The sequence below is a fragment of the Bidens hawaiensis genome, unplaced genomic scaffold (genome assembly GCF_021521415.1).
Source record: "Bidens hawaiensis isolate Kalapana, Puna unplaced genomic scaffold, B.hawaiensis_p1.1 tig00013428_1, whole genome shotgun sequence".
NCBI lineage: Eukaryota > Viridiplantae > Streptophyta > Magnoliopsida > Asterales > Asteraceae > Bidens > Bidens hawaiensis.
Window position 1 is genome coordinate 125,385 of NW_027492139.1, and position 25,944 is coordinate 151,328.

The 25,944-nt window shown below is 37.0% G+C and overlaps 2 protein-coding genes across 2 annotated transcripts in view; both read left to right on the top strand.

Annotated features, from left to right (window-relative positions):
• LOC143544131 (sister chromatid cohesion 1 protein 4-like) overlaps positions 1-25,944 on the top strand; it is a 240,928-nt gene that overhangs the window by 27,502 nt on the left and 187,482 nt on the right. The window lies entirely within an intron of this gene.
• Positions 2,675-5,507, top strand: LOC143544104 (uncharacterized). The gene is made up of 4 exons (XM_077036260.1): positions 2,675-2,965; positions 4,078-4,154; positions 4,839-4,923; positions 5,006-5,507. The coding sequence occupies exons 1-4, from the start codon at positions 2,882-2,884 to the stop codon at positions 5,405-5,407; spliced, it is 648 nt and encodes a 215-aa protein (XP_076892375.1). The 5' UTR covers positions 2,675-2,881; the 3' UTR covers positions 5,408-5,507.

Sequence of the window (25,944 nt, forward strand, 5' to 3'; positions counted from 1 at the left end):
TGATACGTTCTATTTATGCCCCATCATTTAGTTTCAGAGACACCATTGTGACTATAGGAGATTATGCGAGTATGTGACTTTCACTAATTGAAAAATCCTTGAACTGAACGAGTTTTATCTCACAATTCTGTTGTGCCTTCGGGCGAGTGTTGAGAGATTAGGCGAGTATGTGGCTTTCACTAGTTGGATACTTGAAATGAACGAGTTTTTTCTCATCGCATTGTAGTGCATTAGGTCAAGTGTTCACGAGCGTTGACCCTAGTTAAGGGTTTTTCCGGATCGAAAGACGAGTGTATCCCGACACGGTGAATTTAGCCAGTAACAAGGTAACCTCTTCCTCAACACGAGACTCATTTAAAGGATTTGTTAACCGTTAAAAAATTTATAAATTCATATGAAGTAACTAAGACCATGTGTACTGCTAGCGTTGTGGCTAGCGTTTTGGGTGAAAACGCGGGGGTACACCGCCCCCCCCTGCGTTATGATAATTTTTTTTTGTGCGTTGTATACAAAACGCGCATGGTGGCACAGAAATCAAAAAAACTAGCCGTTGGGGTGGTTTTAAAAAAAAATATATATATTAATTATATTTATACTATATAAACAAACCAAACTCATTTTTTTAACACACTCCTTCTACTTCTATACCAATTTATATCTTTTACACAAATATTTCTACTAAAATGTTTCCAAACAACAACCAAAATATTCTCGGTTTCGGCTAATATGCCCGTCAAGGCAACAAAAATCCACAACCGAACCAATCTACCGCCCCGACGTCAAGCGTACCCGTCCCGCAAATGTATGACCCGCAAATGGCCGCGTACATTGCACTTCTACAAAGCTCTATGCCAAATGCGGTGCCCGGTTTCCAAAACCCAATGACAAACATTTTTGCGGGTTCGGGTTCCCAACCCGCCCCGGAGACCCAACCCGAGGTCGAGTTCGTGCCGGAGACACAACCCGAGGGCGGTTCGAGCCAAAGCGGACGTTCGAAAAAACACGCAAAGAAGCCCGCCGGCGAACCTCGGGTTAAAAAGACGGTGATAGCGTGGAGTATCGACGAGTGCTTACTATATGCTCGTGCTTGGTGCCAAATATCGGAAGATGCCAAAGGCGGTAGGTTTTTAAAATGCATAAATATTTTTTTAAATTTCTTATAACAAACATTAAACTTGTAATGTTTTTATTTTTTTAGCGAACTATCAAAAACGGGGTATTTTGGCACAAAATTATAGAGAGGTTTCACAACCTTGGCGGGGACTCGCGTCAAGAAAAAGATTCGTTACTGTCGAAATGGGGCGACATAAACACCAAATGCATGGCTTTCCATACGGTTTTCTCTCGGATGAATCGAACTAGGAGTAGCGGTGTCTCGGACGCGGAAGTCATGGATAACGCGTTGGTTGAGTTTCAACATAAGGTCGGCGGGACCTTCAACTACTTTGGCATTTGGAAAGACCTATTGAGGCATCACCCAAAATGGGGCATGGTGTTGGATGCCGAAGCCGAAGGTGGTCCGCATAAAAAAAAGTCTAAAACATCATCTTCTGTTGATCCAGACACGCCCCGTTCCGACGCTCGAAACTTCAACTTAAGCGATAATGACCCCGTGAATACTACCGACATGCCTCGGCCAGGGGTAGAAGAACCAAAGGCAAAGGAAAGGGGAAAGGAGCCGGTTCGTCGTCGGCAACGGGTTCGAATCCCGAATTGGAAAGCCAATTCCAATTAATGAACTCTCGACTCCAAGATTTACACCAACTTGAAACCCAACGACTACAAGTAAATTTGGATGCCGTCGACCTACTTCGAAGGAATAAGATGGACAAAGACATCGAGATTTTATCAAACGAGCTATCCGAAGACGACCGATAGTCCAATCTCTAAAAGCCAATCGACGAGCGAAAATTTTAGAAAAATATAAATGAGTTTTAGTTTTATTAGTATTATTTATGTTTTTTATTTTAATTTGATGTATTTTTTTTAATTTAGTTTAATGTATTTTTTATTTGGAAGTTTAATGTAATTTTTAATTTTATGTTAATTTATTTAAATGATTTAGTATTTAAAAATATAATAAAATTAATAATAACTGGGCGTCACGTGGCGCATAACCCCTGGATGTGGAGAGTTATGACTACAGCCTGTTTTTGTACAAAACCATAACTTTGACTGGGCGTCACGTGACGCATAACCACTAATAGTGGAGCTTTATGACTACACATGGTCTAACATCTTACCTCTTAACAATTTATAGATGTTAAAAATTACAACCAAAAGATAAGATATAAAAGACATTAATTGTTGATGGTGATTTGAAGTTTTGAGGGAATCAAAAACCCTAATTTGAAATAGGTGTATCCTCATCCCACCACCAGCTGTATATATAGCCAAAGATCGTAGGACACTGAGAAAAGCCTGCTACCTTTTTTGTTTTCTTTTTATTTCCACCTTCTATCCATCATATCATTTCACTACTTAGTCTTAAGGGGCTTCAAAAGACCCCTGTCAAACAACTTTTTTTTTTTTTAATATTAATGTTTTCCTCATACTATTTACATTAAACCGTTATTACCAGGGATCGAACCTTAGACCTCTCACCCAAAGGTCAAAGCTTTTACCATCCCACCAAAGTGGAGATGGCCAAAGCCTATCAAACAACTGGACCCAACCCTGTGTTGTGTGTGTTTTTGAGTTTTAAGCCACAAACACAGGACCCCATTTTCTCTCTCATTTTCATCCTCTCTATCCATTCTAGACAGAGAAACACACCCACCCACATATACATATACATACATATATATATACATATATAGAGAGAGAGGGTAGTGGAACACAAATACCATATACTATCATTTATATATATTTATTATATATAATGCAGCAGCACCTGATGCAGATGCAGCCCATGATGGCAGCCTATTATCCCACCAACAACGTCACTACTGATCATATTCAACAGGTTTACTTCATTTCCTACACACTAGAATCCACTTATGTTTTTTTTGGTGGATTTGTTCAACTTTATTCATCTTTTTATTTTTATGTTTTTTTTTTTGGATTTTGCCTGCCTTTTCCCTGCTTGTTTCTTCATCTGCAACAAGTTTCCTGTATATATTGTTACGTGTATATATTTGTATGTATGATTTACTGTTGTACTTTATGCAAAAGTCTTCATCTTGCATCATCTACTGATCATAATAATAATAATAATAATAATAATAACAACTTCTGCAACAAGTGTGAACACAAGTCTGCTATTCAACCTTTTGACTGCAACATTAAATACTCAGTTTTTATAATGTTTTCTTCATCTACCATCATCATAGATGCTTTTATGCTTGCCAAAATATATAAAAGTCTTCAACTTTCACCCTTTGTGTTACTTTTTTAACTGGCACAAAAATCAAGATTTTGAACTCAGCCCATACCATAGCTATTGTAACATGACCAAACATTAGTTTATTAGTTTTACATGTTAATAATAAACACACTCAAAATGTTAGCTAGTGTTTAATAATAGCATGATACCTTGCCAGGGTTTTAAAGATTTTTTTTAGGGTTTTGGGTGTTATTTTAAATTCTTTGAAGTAAGTAGATATGCACCAGACTTGTTAATGATTGAGAAACAGTTTTTTTTTTTTTTATCAGATTAAGACTGCCCAAAATCCCATATTTTTTGTGATTGTATGGAGTTTCTTAGCTTATTTATGAAGTAAATGAATACTTTAATTTATTTTGGAATTAAAGAAATGGTTACCACTTACCAAAGATTCTTTATCTTCATCAATCTTTGTGCTTGTGTGTTTTTTGATTTGCTCCATTGCTTCATTTGTTGTCCTTTGTGGTCTAGGTATCTTATTAGCAGATTTCATTACACATTTCAAGATAAGATTATTATAATTAATTTCTTGTGTTTTGCACATGAGTTGGCTTTAAATATACATTCTTGTTTTAAAAGTTATAATAATGCATGTCAGTATTATTTAATATTTATATTATTATGCTTCTTAACATGGAATTTACTTCTGGTTTTTATACTTGTTCTTTTCTTTCCTTTTTTACTTGGTGCAGTACTTGGATGAAAACAAGTCTCTGATCTTGAAGATTGTTGAGAGCCAAAACTCAGGGAAAATGGCTGAATGCGCAGAGTGAGTGTTTCCAATCATTTTGATAACTTTGCACTATTTACGGGTCGTTTTTTATTGTATGTTTGTCATAGTTTCAAACAACAAAAGCACATCCAAACATTTTTGTATGGGCTTTTGATAAACGTACCCTCAATGTAGTTATTATTGATTTGACTGACCTGTTACTCAATGCTATTTTAATATTATTTGAAAAATGCATATACCGCTCTTATACAATGTCGCTTAAAATGTCGTCGTTTAGATACAGTCCGTAGTCCGTATACGTATGTGTGCCTTTCATACTACCCGTATAAGGAAGGAGTGCATTTAATATGTGTTGTGAAGGCGCCGCCACGCACCCTCTTTAACATGCCCACGCCCAAAAATTTGCCCTCTTGTCACCGAGAGGCTAAAAAAGGTGGGGTCCACAATGGTTGGGTTAATTAAATCTCATTGTATACATGGCACTGGCTAGGTGCTTTAATTAGTTAAGCCACAACAGCCAGCCTTGGTATAAAATATTTTCTTTAGCAAGTTTTGTGTTTTATCATGATGGATTAAAATATTATTCAAAACATGAAATCATGGTCCCCTTGGTGGACACAAAATTTATAAATTTATTACTCACTATATAGTTAATAATAGACACACACATATATACGATCCAAAACTTGATGGCTTGAAATGGTTTGATAATAATGTCAGACACCAGGCCAAGCTTCAGAGGAACCTAATGTACCTTGCTGCCATTGCTGACTCTCAACCTCAAGCACCACCTCTTCATTCCCAGGTAAACACACTGAATGTACACCAAACACTTAACAGTTTATGTACTTATAATATAATATAATGCAATACAATACATGTCACAGTATGCTCAAAGTGGAATGATGCAGCAGCAGCAGCAACCAGGAGCTAGTCACTACATGCAACAACAAGCACAACAAATGTCACCACAAGCACTCATGGCTGCACGTTCATCCATGATGTACAGCCAGCAACAACAGTACTCATCACTACAACAACAGCAAGCAATGCATAGCCATCTAGGCATGAGTTCCAGCGGTGGGCTGCACATGTTACACGCAGACAATACCAATGCTGGTGTCAGTGGGTCCCACTTGACTGCTTTCCCTGACTTTGGTCGTAAGCAAGATATCGGTATTGGTGTTTCGGGTCCCACCGGTGAGGGTAGAGGTGGTGGTGGTGGTAGCGGTAGCGGTGGTGACGGTGGTGAGAGTCTCTACTTGAAGTCACCCGACAAAGGCAACTGAGTGATAAGTACGTGTGTTAGGAATGAATGAACGAATGAATAAAGTGGTTTGTTTTCGTTGTTTTATGAACTTAAATTGTGGTAGCTTGTAGTTTTAAACGTTTGGTTAGATGCTTTTATTATTATTATTATTATTATTATTATTATTATTATTATTATTATATATTTGAATGTTTATTGTCAGGTTACTTAAAAAAAGTGTTAATGTTGGTGTTGTTTATGTTGAGGGACACTTATTAGTAGGTCTTATTGTTCTTTATCAACATGACACCACCAAGTCAAGTAGGTAAAATTTTATAGTCGTCATCTCTAAAAAATTATGCCCGGAACTAAAATTTAATATATTGTTGTGACGGATCCAGGAATTTTTTCCAGTAGATTTACTATTCGGCTGAGGTGGCGACGGGCGGGGAACACCGCCGTGGGGCGCGGTGGATTTCGCCGTTCAAACGGCCGGCGCGGATGGTGTGGCTTTGGTGGGTCCCCCCTAACGTTCATTTGAACGGCTAGTTTTTTTTAAAAAAAAAAAAACTAATTATTTTATTTATAAATAATAACTCATTTTATCATTCTATACACAAACAAATACCAAATACTATCAAATTTCAAAACAAAAACCTCTCAACTCTCTATCATGAATCCTTTCTCAAATTTCACCGGCTCGAGCTCAAACCCGAACCCAAACCAGAACACGAGCTCGAGCTCAAACCCTAACCAAAACCCGAACACCAACCCAAACCCGTGGGATCCGTCTCAAAGGTGGTGGGCTAGTTTACTCGCAAACAATGACCCTACCAACCCTTACTTTGCCAACCAGAATGTACCCGCAATGCCTCCAAACGATATGTTTTATCGAATGCCAATTCCGTTTATGCCTCCGCCACCCCAAATCCAAACACCCGAAACCCAAGTTGTGGAAACCCAAATTCCCGAAACCCAAGTCGACGAACCCCAAGCTCCTCGCAAGCGAAGCCATAAAAAGAAGGTCGTTGCCGATGAAACACCAACCGAATCGTACGACAGGAAGAAGTGGGAAGACGATGAGGAAGCGGCGTTGGCGCAAACGTGGATTGAATCATCCGAAGACTCGATGTTAGGTGACGGTAAATGCACCGCGATTTTTTGGAGAGAAATATGTGGTAAATTTTTTGAGATAATGGGTCGAGGTTGCTACCGCGGGGATGATTCCGTCTCCAACAAATGGAAGGCAATGGTTTTAAAAATGAACCACTTCTCCACAATTTACACTCGCCTTAAGAACAACAAAGGAAGCAGCACGAACGATGCCGACTTTCTTAAGGATATGTTGAAACAATACAATTGCCTTCATGGTGGCGAATTCAGCATGGGGATGTTTGATATTTGGATGAAATGCACGAGCTCGTCAAAATGGCATCCGATCCCGACATCTTCACCGCGACCGTCCAAACGGTCAAAAACAACGTCTACTTCGGCCGATCAATCGCCGTCTCAAGCCGCGTCGGATGCTCGTTCTCAGTTTAACTTGAACGAGATTGATCCCGATTTTCAATTTGATGAACCGGATGAGTTGCCACGTCCAATGGGAAGAGAAAGAGCCAAGGCGGCGGCTAGAGGTGGGGGGTCTTCGTTTAGAACGACATCCTCGATGAGTTCCAATGTGAGCGCGCGGTTTGACAACTTGGAGCTTGCACTTAAAGAGTTTCGCGAGGAAAAAAAACACTCGAAAGTGGAACTCAAGATAATACACGAAGAAAGAAAAGCGGTGCATGCGGAATACAAAGTCATGCATGAAGAAAGAAAGAAAGAAGGCTAAATCGGAACGACAACGAGAGAAGGACTTCAAGCTCCTCGCAAAGGATCTCTCGCATCTAGATTCGGCCACGCGAGCGTTTTTGGAGAAAAAGAAAGAGAGGATAATGGCAAAATACGCAAACGAGGACTCGAACGCCGAAAATTAGTTGTATTTTTTTTTCTATTTGTATGTTTTTTTTATGTATTTTAGTTTAATTAAGTTTGATTTTTATTATTTAGTTTGCTATATTAAGTTTGTTAGTTTTATTAAATTAAAAAAGAAAAAAAAATAAGGGGCTTTGAAACCCCGTCACCTTTGAAGGACATCTTTGGGGTGGGGCTTTGAAGCCCCCAGTGCACACGTGGCGCTGACGTGGCACTGGGAAGGGGCTTTGAAGCCCCTCTCCATAGTGACCGGTCTTAATGTTGGTGTTGTTTATGTTGTGGGACACTTATTAGTAGGTCTTATTGTTCTTTATCAACATGACACCACCAAGTCAAGTAGGTAAAATCTTATAGTCGTTTTCTCTAAAAAATTATGCCCGGAATTAAAATTTAATATATTGTTGTGACGGATCCAGGAATTTTTTCCAGTGGATTCATTATTCGGGTCGGTTCAACGGTTCGGTTCAACAGTTCGAGCCAGTTAAGGTTTATCACATGATAAAAATACGATACAAATAACATAAAAACAAACATCATCATTATACATCACTGATTTTATAATTCAATTAACAAATTTGAAATTTCAACCAAATCATTCATTCGTTCATCCTAACTCTAACTTGTATTTGTGAGACAAATCCACATCCTAACTCTAACTTGTATTCATTCATTCAACAAATAATGAATTTATTAAATTTGAATCAAAAGTCAAAACATCAAATAAACAAAAATACTACCCTAAATGACTGAACTCTAAAGGGTCAAGGGTAGGCGGATGAGGTTGGCGCAAGGTCTGCGGAGGCGGAGGGCGGTGCAGTAGTGGCTGGACTATGGTGGCTCAGTTAGGGTTTGATGGAGTTGAACTGTTTAACGATGGGGGGCTGGGGGATGCTGTATGTTTTGTTACTTGTGTTGTTACAATGTGATGGGTAAAAACTATAATCAATGACCACTTTAAAATTTAAAAAAAGAAAAAACCCCTGCAGGAAGGGGGATTGAAACCCAGGTTGTGATAGTAGGATAACAAGAATTTTACCAACAAACCACAAATCCAATTTGTAATTGAGTTCACTCACAAAGCATATATGGGTTCACTTTCATATTTTATATAGACATTCTATATAAGATCTGAAACTCAATGGGTTTCTGTGAACCCGCATCGTTATACGTAGATCCGCCCCTGTTGTTATGCATGGAATCCAAATAAGTAATTTTATAAAACCAATGGTTCGATTTTAAGGTTTTTTTTAATACCTATAATTTTGTTTGATTTTGGTTTTGCTATAATGCTATCAACCAAAAATCAAAAAAACTACACCGATGGGGACCGAACCGAATTGGGTTTGTAGGATTTTGGTTTAAAATATGGAATAATCAACTAAATGTTAAGTAACATATAAATTCAGGCCCCTATTGTTATTATTAAACCAAATAAACTAAAAAGGAGGTCGTTGGTGTGTGTGTGTTAACTCTCTTGGACGGCTGAGGTCGTTGGTTCGAGTCCCGGCCGGCCAACTTTCGGTGTTTTCCCGACGGATGAATCTTGCCCAATTTGTCGCAAGGTCTGTTTGGATTTTTTTGGTGACCATGCGGTGCATTGCAAAGAATTGCCTGGCTTTAAATACAGACATAATCTGGTTAGGGATGTTCTGTGTGATGTTCTTAAACGGGCAGGGATTTCTGCTAAAAAGGAGGCCCCTGTTAACTTTCTCACGGATCCTATTGAAGGGAGGTCTACTTTACGACCAGCTGATATTCTTGTGTTCGGGTGGGCAGGGGGGAAACACGCCTGTGTGGATCTTACAGGAGTGTCTCCTCTTGTTGGGCTCAGGGACCGTGGGTTTGTTGTGGGTCAGGCTGCGTTGAAGGCTGAATCGGGCAAAGTTGTTAAACACGAGAAAGCTTGTTTAGATAATCAACATGTCTTTCTACCATTTGCCTTTGATACATTTGATTTTCTGGCTCCAGAGGCTGTGAAATTTTTGAGTAGGGTTCAGCGCGTCGTACACGGAACCTCTTCAGCTTCTAGGTCCCAAAGCTTCGTTTTTAGCAGGATTGGCTTTGCTGTTCAAAAGGGGGTTGCGGCGCAGCTTGTTGCCCGTTTGCCTGCAACTTTATTGTAATCGTTTTATAGTAAATTGTATAAAACTTACGGTGACAAACGAAAAAAAAAATAAACTAAATTATTCTTAAAAAAATAATTGTTTTAATATCAAAAACAAAAAAACCAAATCCAAATTGAACCAGTAGTTATTTTTTTTTGAATTAATTTAGTTATTTTTTTTATTAATAATAGAAACATAGATATTACATCAACATAGCAGGTAGGCGGGCAACAAGTTGCGCCGCCACCCCTTTCTTAATTGCAAACCATAACCTTCTAAAGACATACCCCTGCCCCTTTGGAGTCGACACATTGCCATGCACAACCCGTTGGACCCTGGTTAGGAAACGGATAGCTTCCGGTGCCAAGGAGCCAAATGTATCAAAAGCCAGAGGGACAAAAACATGTTGGTTCTCTTCACAGGCTTTAGCATGTTTCTCCACCTTCTTCGTTTTAGCCCTTTTCATTGCTTGCCCAGCTACAAACCCATTATCCCTTAAACCAGCTAAAGGAGATACCCATGTGAGGTCAACACAATCGCGTTTTCCCCGGCCCAACCAAAGACGAGCAAATCTGCCGGTCGTAGAGTGGATCTCCCTTCCGTGGGGTCTGTAAGGAAGTTTACGGGGGCTTCCTTTTTAGCTGATATCCGAACTCGCCTTAAGATGTCCAAAAGAACGTCCCGCACCCAATCATGTCGGTATTTGAACCCAGGCATCTCCTTGCAATGAACCGCATGCTCTCCGAATTTATACAGACAAGCCTTACGGCAGATCGGACATGTTTCGTCTTCTGGGTACATTTGGATAATCAAACGGTACTTAAGAATGGCCCTATACTCGACCGCAGACATGCTTTGGCCCAAGCCATCAATCGGGATAACGGTCAGAAAATCTTGGGCATGAGAACCTTGTAAGCATTAAATAACCGCCTTCTGTCGGGAGGACAATCCAAAAACTTCTCCCAGGCTCTGAGCGATTTTGCCAAAAAGGGCATTCGCCAAAGTTTTTTGAGGCTTTGGTTGTGTGGTGTCCTTATTAGAGAAACCGCCAATGTCAAAGTCTGGGAGAGCGCCATATAGGCGTTCCAGGGCCTGCACGTAGTCTGAGTCCAGGTCGACAACTCCGTTATTCCTTAAGATGTGATTTTGTAGCTTCCAAGACTGAGCCCTCGACGCTACAAGAGCGTAAACCCCAACATCATGAGCCAACAAAAGGCCTAAACCCCCCAAGCGCATCGGTAAAGATGCAAGTCACCACTGAAGATCACCAAAGAACGGGCCTCCACATACAACTATGTCTTCGATGGCTTCTCGAAGCCCCTTATCAAAACAGGATACCACATCATCCATCATATAGGGGTGGCATGTTCGTAACCCAAAAAGCAACTTTGCAACCCCCATGCAAGACCTAAGCAGGAGGAGTTCGATCTGGGGATCCCTAAGGCAAGGTAAGAGTTTCATAAGATCAACCGCACGAGATGCTCTCCGCCTCGCCAACTCCTTAATAAAGTAGGTATCTCGACTAACAGCCCCTCCAAGGAGCTTTACCCCTCTCTCTGGTCTACCAATCCCACTAGGGAAAAGCCCATCTTTAACCTTCAATCCATTACACGCTGGCCAAAAAACCTCGGTTTTCTTAATATTAAGTTGAAGCCCCAATGATGGCCCTTCCGAGCTGATAATGTCTAGGGCTTTATGTAAGGCCCCGTTACCGGTAACCCTACTTTCGTGTTGGATTTACTCATAAACACAGTTCTAAATATCAGAGTTAATTAAAACATTTACGCGGAATATAAAACTTTCATAAAACATTACAATATTTCATAACTTGTCTCAAAACGTCCTTTGTCTTTCACATTAAAACATTAAAATTAAAACATCGTAAGTCTTCAGATGCCAGGCTCTTATCCTTCTGCCATGTGTCCCCGCTCAAGCCAGCTGTCTCATCCTACTCACCTGCGTGCATACTAAAAGTCAGCTACGCTGAGTGAGTTCTAGTTAATCACATAATCATACAATACATTCCTTACACTTCATACTTAACCTCTTAACTTTCTTTCATACACACTTAAGTGCTTTTACTTTCATTTTTACTTTCATACTTTCTTTACATTCCTAATCATACGTTCATTTTTACCTTCATGCTTTCCCTACATACAAAATCATACTTTTTAAAGAGCCTTTCGCCCTATAACCTCACAGATATTATAAGGGTCTGGTCCCTAGTTTTCGAATATTAGAAGGGTTCGATTCCCTAACATCACAGATATTATAAGGGTCTGGTCCCTATCATCACAGATATTATAAGGGTCTGGTCCCTAGTTTTCGAATATTAGAAGGGTTCGATTCCCTAACATCACAGATATTATAAGGGTCTGGTCCCTATCATCACAGATATTATAAGGGTCTGGTCCCTAGTTTTCGAATATTAGAAGGGTTCGATTCCCTAACATCACAGATATTATAAGGGTCTGGTCCCTATCATCACAGATATTATAAGGGTCTGGTCCCTAGTTTTCGAATATTAGAAGGGTTCGATTCCCTCTTCGTTACCATACAACCATACATCATACCTCGAGTATTAGTAGGGCTCGGTACCCTTTTTGTAACCATACAACCATACATCATACCTCGAGTATTATTAGGGCTCGGTACCCTTTTCGTAACCATACATTATCATTTCTTTCTTCTATTATCTCTATCATGTTCATACACATAAACATACATAACATACTTACCTTATACATAGCGTTACAACCTGACAGTACGTGCAATATCCGAAGATCGTTCACGTACTATCAAGCAATCATTCATACATTTCACATTATCCACATAAGGCATACACTTATCTCTTAGGATAAGTGTATTAACAAACATATTGAGTATGCACACAGCCCCGAAAACGTAACACATAAATGGGGCTAGAAACTCACCTGAATACGGTTACGTTCTCCGTTGAGCGTAATTCCTTTCTTCAGTTGTGCACGGCTGACTGTATAACAAGTATACATATCAATTTAACTATCACTACTTATAACATCTTTCTAGTCTTAATTACTACCCACAACGAACGGGGGTCCGGGGGCAGCGCCCCTGGCAGCGGGGTCTAGGGGCGGCAGCCCCTAGCAGGATCCAAGGGGCAGAGCCCCTGGCTGGGGTCGAGCTGCCAGGTCAGCTTGGAAAAATTTTATTTCCATTAACTGTCTTAACACATTTTTCATTAGATTTTTAATTTATTTTCTAAACGAACTTGGCTTTAGGCGAAGTTAAACCTCAGGCGAACTTGTCATCAGGCGAAGTTAAACCTCAGGCGAACTTAGCTTTAGGCGAAGTTAAACCTCAGGCGAACTTAGCTTTAGGCGAAGTTAAACCTCAGGCGAACTTGTCATCAGGCGAACTTAAACCTCAGGCGAACTTGTCATCAGGCGAACTTAAACCTCAGGCGAACTTGTCATCAGGCGAACTTAGCTTGCAGGCGAAGTTCATCAGGCGAACTTAGCTTGCAGGCGAAGTTCATCGCTTGAAGGCGAAGTTGCCCAGATGAAGGCGAAGTTGCCCAGACAGCCTGCTGTTTGGTTTCTGTCCAACATTTCGAGCGATTTTAACACCCCCGCTATGGTTCAATATCACCCACTACGCTTCCCGACCATTTCCGGTCACTTAACACTAAAAAGCTTGGATCTTTAAACTTCAAAGTTCAAGAATCTTACCTTTTTGAGCTTGTTGGATCTTGTTTCCTTGCTTAATCACAACCAACCGCTCTCTCTTCTCTCTCGGATCTTGGTCTCTCTCTCTACGGCTCTCGGCCTCTCTCTCTCCTCGGATCTCGGCCGCCGGTCGGCTTGTGTATGGGGTGTGTGTGTTTTGGAAGTGTGAAGGAATAGATGTAAATGAAGATATTTTTGGGTTTAGGGGATATTTATATCCCTTAAATCCCATTCTCATTTAACCCATCTCAATTAATCCAAGTCCCTGATCCGCTCCTACCCGATATTAATAATTAAAAACGCGAAATCACTAACATAACTTTCTTTATTCAACATTATAAATTTTAGGATGTTACACTTTAGCGACTTCGTTGGCACCACCAATAATAGTCCCATCATCCAAGTACCAAGCATGAAATGGGAGGTTACAGTCATTTTGTACCCGGAGAACAAGAGGGTGTAATACTAAGGCAAAGAGGAGGGGCCCAAGGGGGTCTCCCTGCTGAACCCCAGTAGTAGCCCCTATACAGTCATCACCAACGTACAACCTAGCCGACTGGGCATAAGGGAACTGGGCCCGTAGATAGATAGACGGGCAATGATGATGAACCTCCCGGAGAAAGGCTGTGCGTTCGACCATATTGAAGGCGTTGGAGAAGTCCACGGTAAGCATAGCTAAAGAACCGTCCGCGTGAAAGGAGTTAAGAAACCGGTTCGCGCTGTGAAGCACCGCCTCTGCCCCATTATGGGTCCCTACCCCAAACTGAAAGTCCCCTAAATACTGAGTCATTTCCTTCCCAACCATCTTCATAGCCACTTTAGAAACCAACCTACGCCAGATAGCCCCCACAGCAATGGGCCGAATTCCATTATCCGGCTTTAATAAAGGGGTAAGGGGGGCCGAAGAAATAAACTCAGCGAACACCTTGGGGCACAGATCCCCTAGCCATAAGTTGACGACTTCAGTAATGGCTGAGAGCAGACTTATGGAAGTCACTGATCCCTCAGCACTAAGAGCGTCCAACAAGTGTTGCGCCCGCATCTCGTCTCTCCCGCATGAGGTCCCTTTAGGAAATGATCGGATACATCTAAGCACACAATCCCCATCCACAGAGAGAGTAGGTAGGGCGACAGAGCTAGAATGCAAGGACGGAGGCGGCACCACTGGGTGTTTATCAATGAGGGCTTTCATGGTTGAATCTCCGAGAGGGGCAACCCCACTTGAGCATAATACCTTGATTGCAGCTGTGAAATGACCATTCCTGACTTTCCTGAGACATTGTTTAATATTGAGGCTGTTTTCAGAACCCTCATCCCCTCTCACCTCTCTTTTAGAAAAAGTGCTTCCCCCCACGTTATCAAAGAGAGAAAGAACCAAGTCAGCAAAACCAAATCCATCTTTCCACACCGCAAGTGCTTGCTGAATGCTACTACATTGCAAAGACTTTCGATTCCCTGACCTGCGTTCGTGCCTAGTGGAAGGTTTCACCACCCTTAAAGTACAACGCGGCAACAATAGTAATTTGACCCAATTCTCAATCAAGCCTGGTGAATCCACTACCTTGCGTAAAGCGCATGCCAAAGTCTGAGCAAACGCCAAACGACAACTTGGGGGATGCTCTTAACCGTTTGAATGGGAAGGGAGAAAACCTGTTCCAAAAGGGATACATCCCCCAACCACTCCTACAGATGGACCTGGGTCCCTATCCACAAACACACGATTAGGTTTCTGGATCCCAACGATGAATTCTCCAGCATCTCCAGAATCCACAGAAAAGAATAGACACCATCAGCATGCTTGCACCCCCTACTAAGGGCATGCAACGTCATGCACCTCCCACATAACCATTTATCCCCCGCCCGAAGGGCTTCCCCAACATCTATAGAAAGGTCCAAATCCTTGGAGATACCAGTAGTTATTGTGAAAAATGCAAATAGAAATCGGAAAAAAACTAAACCAAACAATTTTCATAAATCCAAAACCAAATTGTGATTTAGTGACCAAAACCGACCCATCCACACCTCTTATCCACTTTTGGCATATTGGAGGTTAAAAACGCACGCACCACGAAATTATTTTGCAAAGCTTTAGAAGGGTTAAGACGGTAATTTATGGATGGAAAAACTCAAGTAAGATGTGATACCATATCACCATAAACATAAGGGTTGTTCGGCATTTGAGTTTGAGATTGGGTAGGATATTGAAAGCAAAATATTTCACAGGTTTGGGACGGCTATTGGATTATGTAATACCAGGCCCAGTAACCCGAAGTCATATACCCGTTTACCCGAGCCATACATTCAAATTTTATGCCCGAAAACTTTTAATCATATTTTCCCTTAAAAGTTTGACTTGCAATAATGTTAGAAACTCGAAAATTCCAGTGGTATTTTTTAACAAACTAGTGCGTAACCCTAACATCTGTAGGTATGCCCGATACCCTTATGTATTTGGCCATGTATGAGATATGATTTTATAGAAGGGTATTAGACTAAGTCACTAAGATTAAGAATATTTGTGACATACTCGTTTCATTGCTATCCCTAAACAATGTTAAAGATGTGATGAGAGAGGAAGGGAGTACGAACGGTTTCAGTTTAATTTCGACTTTGGGTACAAGTCACAAAGTTGGTACGCATGTTTTTCGTTTAATATTACGATGGTTAATGGTTTGAGTTTTAAATATGTATTTTTGTGATTTGGTCACCTATCCTTCCCATTGGCCGTATTAACATCAAGTTCAAAGTATAAAATTGTGGGGCGTGGGACTTTGTTAATAAAATTTTCATTTTGATTTAGGATGCTTTAACTACTTGTGTGTCTTTATTTTTTACTTTCAGTGATTGAAAAAATAACAAAGATAAAATATTTTATATAAGTTCAATTAGTTATTACCATAAAAAGGAAATACGATTGATCAAATAAGATATGCTGGAGAACGATAAAGTAAACGTGGCATGCAATCTTCTACGGGATTTCACGGGTCGGGTCAGGGTGGGATCATATCATTATATTGTCTTGTGTAAGGATAATGCAACAATTAAGCTACATTAAGATATCACTATATAATAAATGATAATGTAACAAGTACTTATCATTTATTAAAGTTTAAAGCGCTTATAAAATTTTGTATCAGTTTAGAGTCAACCTTTTGTACTTCAGAATTTAGATGCTTTTACAGTTTTACCAGTCAACTTTAATAGTTTATTAAGCTTTCTATTTCAGTATTTTGTAACATTCATGTTTTGTTCTTGGGCCTGTTTGCTCATGGGCCTCAGTAATTTCTGGGCCGAAGTTTCAGGCTGTGTTATGTGTTTATAAAAGTTGCCGTTCAAAACAATAAAATATATTTTGCAATCTAGTTCTGACTTCCAAGTTCCAAGTGCAAATTCTTGCAGCCATTTAACATTTTAGTCTATATGGTAATTAAACTTATAATCTTATCCCTTCTAAAGTACTTTATCTAAGGCCTTTATACTCCTCAATCTATTGTTAATTCTAAAAATTTTTCTAAGGCCATAAAGCACAAAGCACCGTATATGCACATATGAAGTGTTAAAAGTTAAAACCTTATAAAAAATATGTATTAACTAAAAATAAAATACAATAAAAGTTAAATGGTCATGTCGGTGCACATAATAAAAGTTTGATGTAACCAGTGTCACGCTTTTTCTTTTAGATTTTTGCAATGAAACTACTCTTGTATTCCTTTTATTATTAACATGTCACAATCTCTATTCATATTAAATATAACCTTTTTTTTTCTATTTTTTTGACTCAACCACTCTTCTTAATTTGTAATAAGGATTATAATGAACAGTTATTCGTGTTTGTTCTAGAAGTAATAAAGACTGAATGTAAACTCAAAGATAATCGATGTTTACAATTTGATCTCAAAACAAGAACTTAATATCTAAACATAAAGATGAGGCCATAAGAAAGATTTTAGAACCTCAATTCTCATAAACATGATAATGCCAATATGATCACACATTTTGTTGGGCATGCCCTTGTGATTATATATATACTAATTACACCCAATGCGATAACTATCGATTTTGATTATACTTGGCAATCTCTTCCCACGAGTATCCATCAATTCCAACTTGCGGACTCATTTGTGTAGACCCATAAGCATAGTACTGATGCGCGGCTTCAGTAGTAGTTGTGTTAGCAGTCCTAGTAGTGGTGGTGGTGGCAGTGCTGGGATTTGAATACATGTTATAGGTTGATTCGTAACTTTCGTTTGGATTTCGACCGGTATAATGTTGAACAATCTCTTTGAATTGAGACGGGTTCTTTGCTTCTATCATAAGCGGGCTTGAAATGTACTTCACCTTTACGCTCTTGTCGCTAGCTTCGGGTGTCGGGTTCTTACTTGAAGCTCTCACGCCATTGTTTTTGCCCATTTTATTTAAGTAGAAAACAAATTAGAAGATAGTAGTAAGATAGATGAATATAAAAGTATAGAACGTTAGGGATATATATAGTTGTGTTTGATGCCAAACTATACAACTTATAATGCATAATGCATAATATATAACCAACAAAATAACAATATGTTTGATTGGTTTTTGACGGGTTAAAAATATGATGTACAAATATGTATGAGTAAGGTACAAGCAGGGGCGGACCCACATAGTTTCCATCGGGGTCCTGGGACACCAATGTTTTTTAAAAATTACTTAGAGACGATATATTAAATTTTGTAAGGACCCCATAAAAATTAATACTTGGAACCCATACTATTAAGGTTGAACTAGTCTAGTGGAAAGTCCCTTGTTTTTTCTTTGAGAGGTTGCAGGTTCAAGCCTCACCATACCCAGTTTTTGTTGTTTTTTTAATATTCTAGTCAATATTAGTTATTTAGTTAGGGTACTTGTGTTTTTTCTTTAGTTTATCTCATATAACCATTATCACTTTAGTTTATCTCATATAACCATTATCACCATGCAACATATATAATGACAACATGAGTTTTACATATACTTAAATTATTTATCTTGTGTATGTATATTATAATTAATCATTTATTTGTGTAAGAGTTAGTTTTTCATGTCTTGGTTATTCATGTAAGACCATATATATATAGCTTATGCTTATGTTTTTCGGGTAGAATAAAAATGAATTAAAAGTGTATGTTCTATCTAGTTTCTAATCTATATTCTTTCTACTTACTCGTTTCCGATGACACCATATTTTCGTGTTTTATTATGTTTCTCCTCTCGACCCGACCCGAATAACGACCGACCCAAAAATTTTGTAAACCGGAAAAATTGGGACCCCATTGACAAAAAATCCTGGGTCCGCCACTGGGTACAAGTGACTAATGCATGTTTTTTAAGGTTCAACGAACCTTCGTAGAATGACTAATGAAAAAAAGACAAGAATAAAAATTTGTTGATTATTGACCGGACAAAGTGGCTTCGTGGATGTAACTGAAAAAATTGACGGTTATGAAAGATAAGTGGACATTAATTTTAGAAGCAATATAAGAAAAGAAAATACGAGGAACATGTAGCTTTTGTTCTCGTTTCGTCTCAGTCACATGCTTAAAAAGTCTAGGCAAGAAGCCTTTAGGAAGGTGAACAAATATATGGCGGCTCAAGTTTAATTAATTAATGTTTCTTTTATACAGATTGCTTCATTTTCTTGGTTAAGTGTGACATATACCTATCAAATATCAATAGATTTACGTAACGAAATGAACCACTATTTATGGAAATTTTGGGGAAATTGGTATTTTCTTTTAGTTTTTAATTATTGATGAACAAAACATGTGCTTAATATGTCATATTCAATTACTTTAAGTTAATGAAAGCAGTCTCTAAAACGTAATTTATTGAAGCGGGTTAAGAGTAAAAGTAAAATTGATCACACATATTAGGTTCAATGTTTGTAAAAATTTAACGATGAAAGTTATACAAAATAAATAGAAATGAGTTTATATGCTGATTGTATGTTAGTTAAGATATATTTAATGAAGTAGTACGTAAGAGGTTCTCGTATGTCGGTTACTTTAGGCATGCTTCACTTAGATTGTTTTGGTTGATACATTGTCTAAATGCTTCACATGGTGATCTTATGACAATAAAATTGCATAGAAAAAATCATTTATAAGTGTAGTACAAGCCAACCCTAAGGTAAGCGACTACATCCTTCATTCGTTCGCGTAGATAGATAAGTTGTGCACCTATGCACAACACTATATATCTAGTCTCAATATCTTATATGATGATATCACCAATGTAAAAGGGCTTCATTCGAGTCAAAGAGCATACCACAGGATAGCAATTGAGTTATCAAGCGAGTTAGTGGCTAGATATCACCAATGTAAAAGGGCTTCATTCGAGTCAAAGAGCATGCCACAGGATAGCAATTGAGTTATCAAGTGAATTAGTGGCTAGATTATGTTAGTGTATAAGGTTTAACATATGTCTCACAAAATACTAAGATTTGAAACAAGTATATTGAATAGAAGATATTATAGGTTATGTAATACCACAAATCGCTCAACGATTTCATATCTGGTGAATTATGTCATGATCTCTCGATCGTTTATTCATCGTCCCTTTCCCTGATTAAATTTTCTAAAGATACTTGCTTCAGCAGATCGAAAGTATATAAGTAGAACGAGGTTTTGAAATCTTTCTATCCATAGGAATTGAAGTGTAGTGTCATACAAGTCTTCTCCTCGTGCATGCTTGGTGGCATCCCACCAACTTTGCGCATCATCTTTTGTTTAAGTGACCCTAATCTTACTTCGAATTCATCATCAACTCCGAGAACCTAAAGTTTTCTTGACTGAGTAATTTAAACATGGGTGTGTACCTTCTTTTTCACATATTCATGTGTTCTTCCATAAGAAATTAAGTCTATGGGAATTAAAATATATGGCTACATCATGCTCTTTTGCATAGTCGTACGGTTTTGTAGACTATAAAAGTTGTTGAACTTATTATTATATTACTGAATCGTGCGATAAGATCATATACATGTCTTTGAGTACGAATCGTGCAATCTTTTTTTTTGTACTTAAACCTTCTTTGTACTAAACGTGTTTGATATGTGGTTTCATCTATCGAATCTATACAAGATCATGGTAAGAGGCTTGTTCAGGATCATAAGATTTGCTACTGTTTGTTATAATTTTTCTATGTTGCAATATTGACTTAATACACCCCTTTGTAATTATCACCGTATAAATATTAAATGCATTCGTAATTGTAGTTTGAATTTTCTTGGACTTTAAAGTTACAAGTGTAGAAATAATTATAGAAATAGCCAGTAGACTAGTCATAATTCATAAGTGAAAGAAAGAAAGTTTAGGACTATGTAAAAGAAATTGTGGTATCATTTTGTAACATATTTTAGATCCAACTCTAACTACATCTAAAATGATAGTTTTACCAATACTATTAAAAACAAAAACAAAACAATACACTTTAAACACAACATAAAATAACCCAGTCCCAAGTTCCTCATTCCCTCCGCAACGACCACATATATTAGAACCACATCCTCGTCCTTTGAACGCCGAAATAATATGTTAACCCCATTCGAGCCGTGATCATCCATGTGGGAGACGACCATTTTGCTAATAGTTCTCGTAAACCAAAGGTTGCATATTCTCTAGTAGTTGGTATTGAAGTGAACTCAAATTGAAAAGAGACCATATATTTGAAATCATCTTTGATTATGATGATTTTTTGATGGGAACTAAAAATAAATGATTATTAAAAAATACGTACTTTTTAATTCAAATTAAAATATAAAAGATTTAAAAAGGGTTTTACAGTCCTCCTGCCTCCTCTTGATATCTAAGTTTCACTTGCCCTTTTCTAGAACCTTGTTGACCACCATTAGTTTTGATCTTGTGGGCTCCAAAGTCCAAAAGCATGGCCTAACTTGTATATGCATATATAATTATATATATAGTATCAGTTAATTATGGCCTTAATTCTTGTGGTCTACATAAATTCTCTTTAGATTTACAAGCCTGTGCACATGTTTTGGGGCCCTTAATTTTCGTAGGACCCCTAGGGCTTGTTTGTTTGATATTGTGAACGATACTATCCAAACAAATATTAATTGAAAACCCTGTTAGTTTTGGACTTTTCGTTGACTAATAAATCATTATCAAAATAAATGTAGCCAGTGATACCTTTTGTTTATACTTTTTGGTATACTTTTATGTTTTTTTTATAAAATATTATACATAATATACTAGTTACTGTATTAGATTGTATAACTTTTACTAACGGTGGTGAAATAACATTAATCAACAAAGTTACTAGCAAGAAGCTAGAAAACTGATTTTACCTGCTAGTAATGTTTGAAACAGATGCTGCTTTGTTTAAGAATGCAAAATCAATATTCAAGAAGATCTTGAACCGAGAAAGATATATACCTCATTAACCTGCATATATATATATATGTTTGTCATCAACTAACGACCATTTATCCTTATGAGATCCGAGCCTGTTCCAATGTTGAACAACTTTATTTCCATTCATTGCCAAATAATACTTGTCTACATTTTATGGTAGCACTCCTTGGGTCCTTGATATAGCAGTTTTGTACTTATGTTTAACCACCAGTTCAAATCCTAATCGTAACAAATATTTTTTATAGTAGTTTAAATATTAGACTGTATATATTATAGTTAATCGTAATTATGAAGTATTAGACTGTATATTAGTTAAAATCTTAAATATATATAAACGAAACCTCCCTAAATTCTTTCAAGTCACCAAATTGTTTTATTTGTAAATAAAGGTTTTTCATGCATGTGACCCGAATTCACGGGTATGGGTCTCATCAAACATAGATAGCTCTTAAACGGATTATAGCATCTCATTATATTCAAAATTAATCCATCAAATATTTGATATGAAAATCCTATAAAATAAGGGTATACTAAAAATTAATATCCGATTTTTTTTATAAAAATGTATTATTTATAATTAAGAAACAATTTTATAGTAAAAAAAGGGTCATGGATCTCACCAAACCCAAATAACTTTATAAACCGGGTTATAACATCTTATTAATTTGTGAAACTCTTTAAAATCATCAAATCCTAAGTATATTATTAACTTCCTTACAATAAATAAAATTAAAATCTTAAAAAATACATAAATATTAGAAACGAATAATGTAAAGCAACCCCGTAATACGGGGGATAAAAACTAGTATTAAATATAATATATCAACTATGATTTATTTGTTTTTCTGTCTAGGATCATTCAATAGTAATCGTAGTAACGTTTGTTTGTTATTGTTTTTCTTTTCTTGTTTTTTTTTAATACAAAATCACAATATACAATATTTTCGTATATTTATAACACTAGTTTAATCCTCCCGTGTTACGGGAGTTTATTCAAGTTTTTGTGTTAGTCGTTTTGCTATTTTATGATGATTAATATTATTTTTTAACGTGGTTTAGTTTTAATTAAATACATATATATTAGTTTGTTATTATATTTTTTAACATTTGAGTTTTTTCAATTGAGATGTGTAGGTCTTTTAGATTTCTGACGAACAAACATAAATGGACGCGAGCATGTTGATTTTTTTAAATAAGCAAATATGAACGCAAATATTTGTCTAATGAAAAAGGGGATGTTAATGTAGTTGACAATGATGGGTAGTATCGGAAGTTAACAGGTGATGGAAATGATAGACCGACAATAGAGTACATGTAAAGAAGATAAATTAAATTAAGGTTTAATGATAGTGTTTACCAATATATGAAATCTTATAACCCATTTGAGGGCTATTAGGGTTTGATAAGACTCATAACCCGTGTAAATTATTCTTTGATGATTAAGGGGTTATTTCACAAATAAATGAGATGTTCTAACTCGTCTAGGAGTTATCTGGGTTTGGTGAGAACCGTGACCCGCAAAAATTATTGTTTGATTATGAAAGAGTTTCATAATTAAATGAGATGTTATAACTCATTTAGAGACTATCCGGGTTTGGTAAGACCCATATCCGTGAATTCGGGTCAAATGCATGAGAAGCCTCCATTTAGAAATCAAGCAATCTGGTAGCTCTAGAGAATTGAGGGAACAACCTAAGAGCGACACGTAGAATTTCATAATAGACAATTATATAGATATTTAGATTAGATAAACCCCACACTAAATTGAAACTTTTGCTTCAAAGACAAAATGTACCAAAAAAAGAGCATCTTATTTCTTTTCATTGTTTAGAAAGCAGAAAAGCAACAGTCAAACTTATGAGCTCAAAGAGATTGAATTTTCAAATATAGGAATAAATTTTTGTATCCTGTCATCCTGATAACACATTTATATTTTCTTTCTTTGAAAAAATGAATGGAAAAAAAAGATTATTCTCCAACCATGATTCTATGAACACGTAGATTTATATTATACTCTAGTTAATAATACAATTCTATGTTGTGAGAGCTTCTTAACAAACCAATTTATATCTGAAACAAAGTTAAGATTAATAAAATATTGATGCTCGAAGATAGGTGTATTGATTTATGAAAGTTATGAAAATTAAGAAAGAAAACCAAGAAGTGGATACATATCCTACATTGACAAGGAGGCATAACCTTGGAGGATTATACATTTATAACACTACTTATTTTTTCCTCAGGATGGAGACATGCATAATTTGACCCTAAAGGGCGTATCACCCTTAACTCGTACACGCGTGCGTGCTGTGGGTGAGGTATGTGTGATTGATGGTGTCATCATTTCTGGCGAGTCCGGGTTATAAACACCCAATGACATCATCAATTACATTTAGTGACATCAACAACTCGGTTAGTATTTGTTTTGTTGCAACGTCATTCGAACCATCAGTCAATTCATTTGACATATAAGTTATTTGGTTGTACTAGCTATTTGGTAACGATTCTTTTTTATCAGTTTTTGAGTATTAGCTGTTTGTTGGTCAGTTTTTATTAGATAATTTATGTAATTGATCAGTTGTTCCATGCAAATCATAGTTGTATGAGGTTAAACAGTCTGCAGTTTCTGCTCAAAGCTTTTATATAAAATAAAATGCATTGAAAATGTTCAATGTGTTTATTTTTCATTTAACTCTTGATAGATGTGTATGCACTCAATTTCTTCTATAAATACTAATTAGGGATTCTTAGTAGCAAGACACGCCAATTTACATATAGCACTTACAAAGGTATTTTCAGGAATGGTTCTTTTGTTGTGATCCTCATCTTTAAGGTATTTTCAAGAATAGCTTTCTTGTTATGATCCTCATCTTCAAGAAATCACAAGACTTAATCAAGACTATGCACACTCAAGATCAAAGATTAGTGAAATTATCAAGTCCATGTTTACGAAGGGTTAAATCAAGATTTCTATACCAACATGAAGATGAAAAAATATCAAGATAAATCCATTGAAAATATATTCATAACTTAGTCAAAATTAGATAGGTAGTTTTTATAAACTTAAGATAAGTTTATAAAAATATATTTAAACACAATTGTTTAAATATATAATATTTAAAATTCATATACTATTTAAAAGGTTTTTTCCTCTTTGGATATGTCTTCCATTCAAACCTTGCCTAAAAGACACAATCATCATCAAATGAAGAAGTCAAATTTAGGGATGAGAATGCTCTTATATCACTATACCATTTTTAGTGTAATTTTTAGTATAAAGTTAGATGAAGAGATGAGAATGCTCTTAGAGCATTCACATTCAATCCATCAAAAAATGTAAGTGAAGTTTTTATAATGTAGAGAATGATTTAAGGTGTTGCGAGTGAAAGAAAGAGAAATATAGTAATTTTTCTGTATATTTGAAAAACTACTATTCACACCATATAACTTTTTAATATATTTTGAAAGTTATTGTGAGTGAAATAAAGAAAAATGATAAAGATAAAGGTAAAAAAAATATAATTTAATTGAAATGAGAGAAAATATAATGATTTTTAGTGTAATTTTGAATTTGAAGACACGAGATTGAATGTGAATGCTGTTATATACCATTTTTTTTAAAAAGTCCCCTTTATAACGTATCTATCACATGTCCCATAGTGTCTCTATATGAAGGGTTACCAACTTACCATGTCTCATGTATACATGTATTTTATAGTTTTCGTAGTTCGTATGGTGCCAGGTTGGAGTAAGATTCGGAGTTCGTATGATTTCCGGCAAGGTTGGAGTTTAGTCTCCGACGTGGTTCGCGTCTAATCACCAACGAACACTGATCGATCGGTCGGTAGGTTTCAAGAAAATCGATTCGGTTTCTTGAACGAGATTCCGGTGACCGGTACGTGGGTTCTGTTTTGACGACGACAAAACCCAGAATTCCGACTATCTTTGTGTAGGCTTTTAACGGCGGTGACAAGTTGGTCAGGGGAGAAGTAGTTATCCTTGTTCGACGAAGCGATTTAAAGAACCAGTTTTGTTTTCTCCTTGGCAATAACAACTTTAGTTCATTGAAAGTTGATTGGGTTTTGTCCTTGGAGTTCACGACAACCAGGGAAAAGAAAAGAAAACTCAGTTTTCTTGGGTTTTGTGAAAAAGTCCAAAGTAGTTGAATATTGTGTGGTCACGAGTAATTGGAAGAAAGCAGAAAATTGTTCTTTTAATATTTTAAGAGTTCAAGGAAAAATATGGGTGATAGTATCAACCAAATAATCAAGTCGGAGGGCTAAGCAATTAAGTCGGTTTTCCTAAAGAATCGAGTTCTCTCTCGATTCAGTTTTCGATTCTTACGTCCACAAATTATACAATTTAGACGGTAAAAATCAAGGCCATCTTCAAGGTTCA

Excerpts from the sequence above, each read along its gene's own strand:
- LOC143544104 (XM_077036260.1), top strand. The coding sequence starts at position 2,882 with ATGCAGCAGCACCTGATGCAGATGCAGCCCATGATGGCAGCCTATTAT. Across the intron at positions 2,966-4,077 it reads CTACTGATCATATTCAACAG|TACTTGGATGAAAACAAGTC; the intron begins GTTTACTTCATT and ends TACTTGGTGCAG. Across the intron at positions 4,924-5,005 it reads CACCACCTCTTCATTCCCAG|TATGCTCAAAGTGGAATGAT; the intron begins GTAAACACACTG and ends TACATGTCACAG.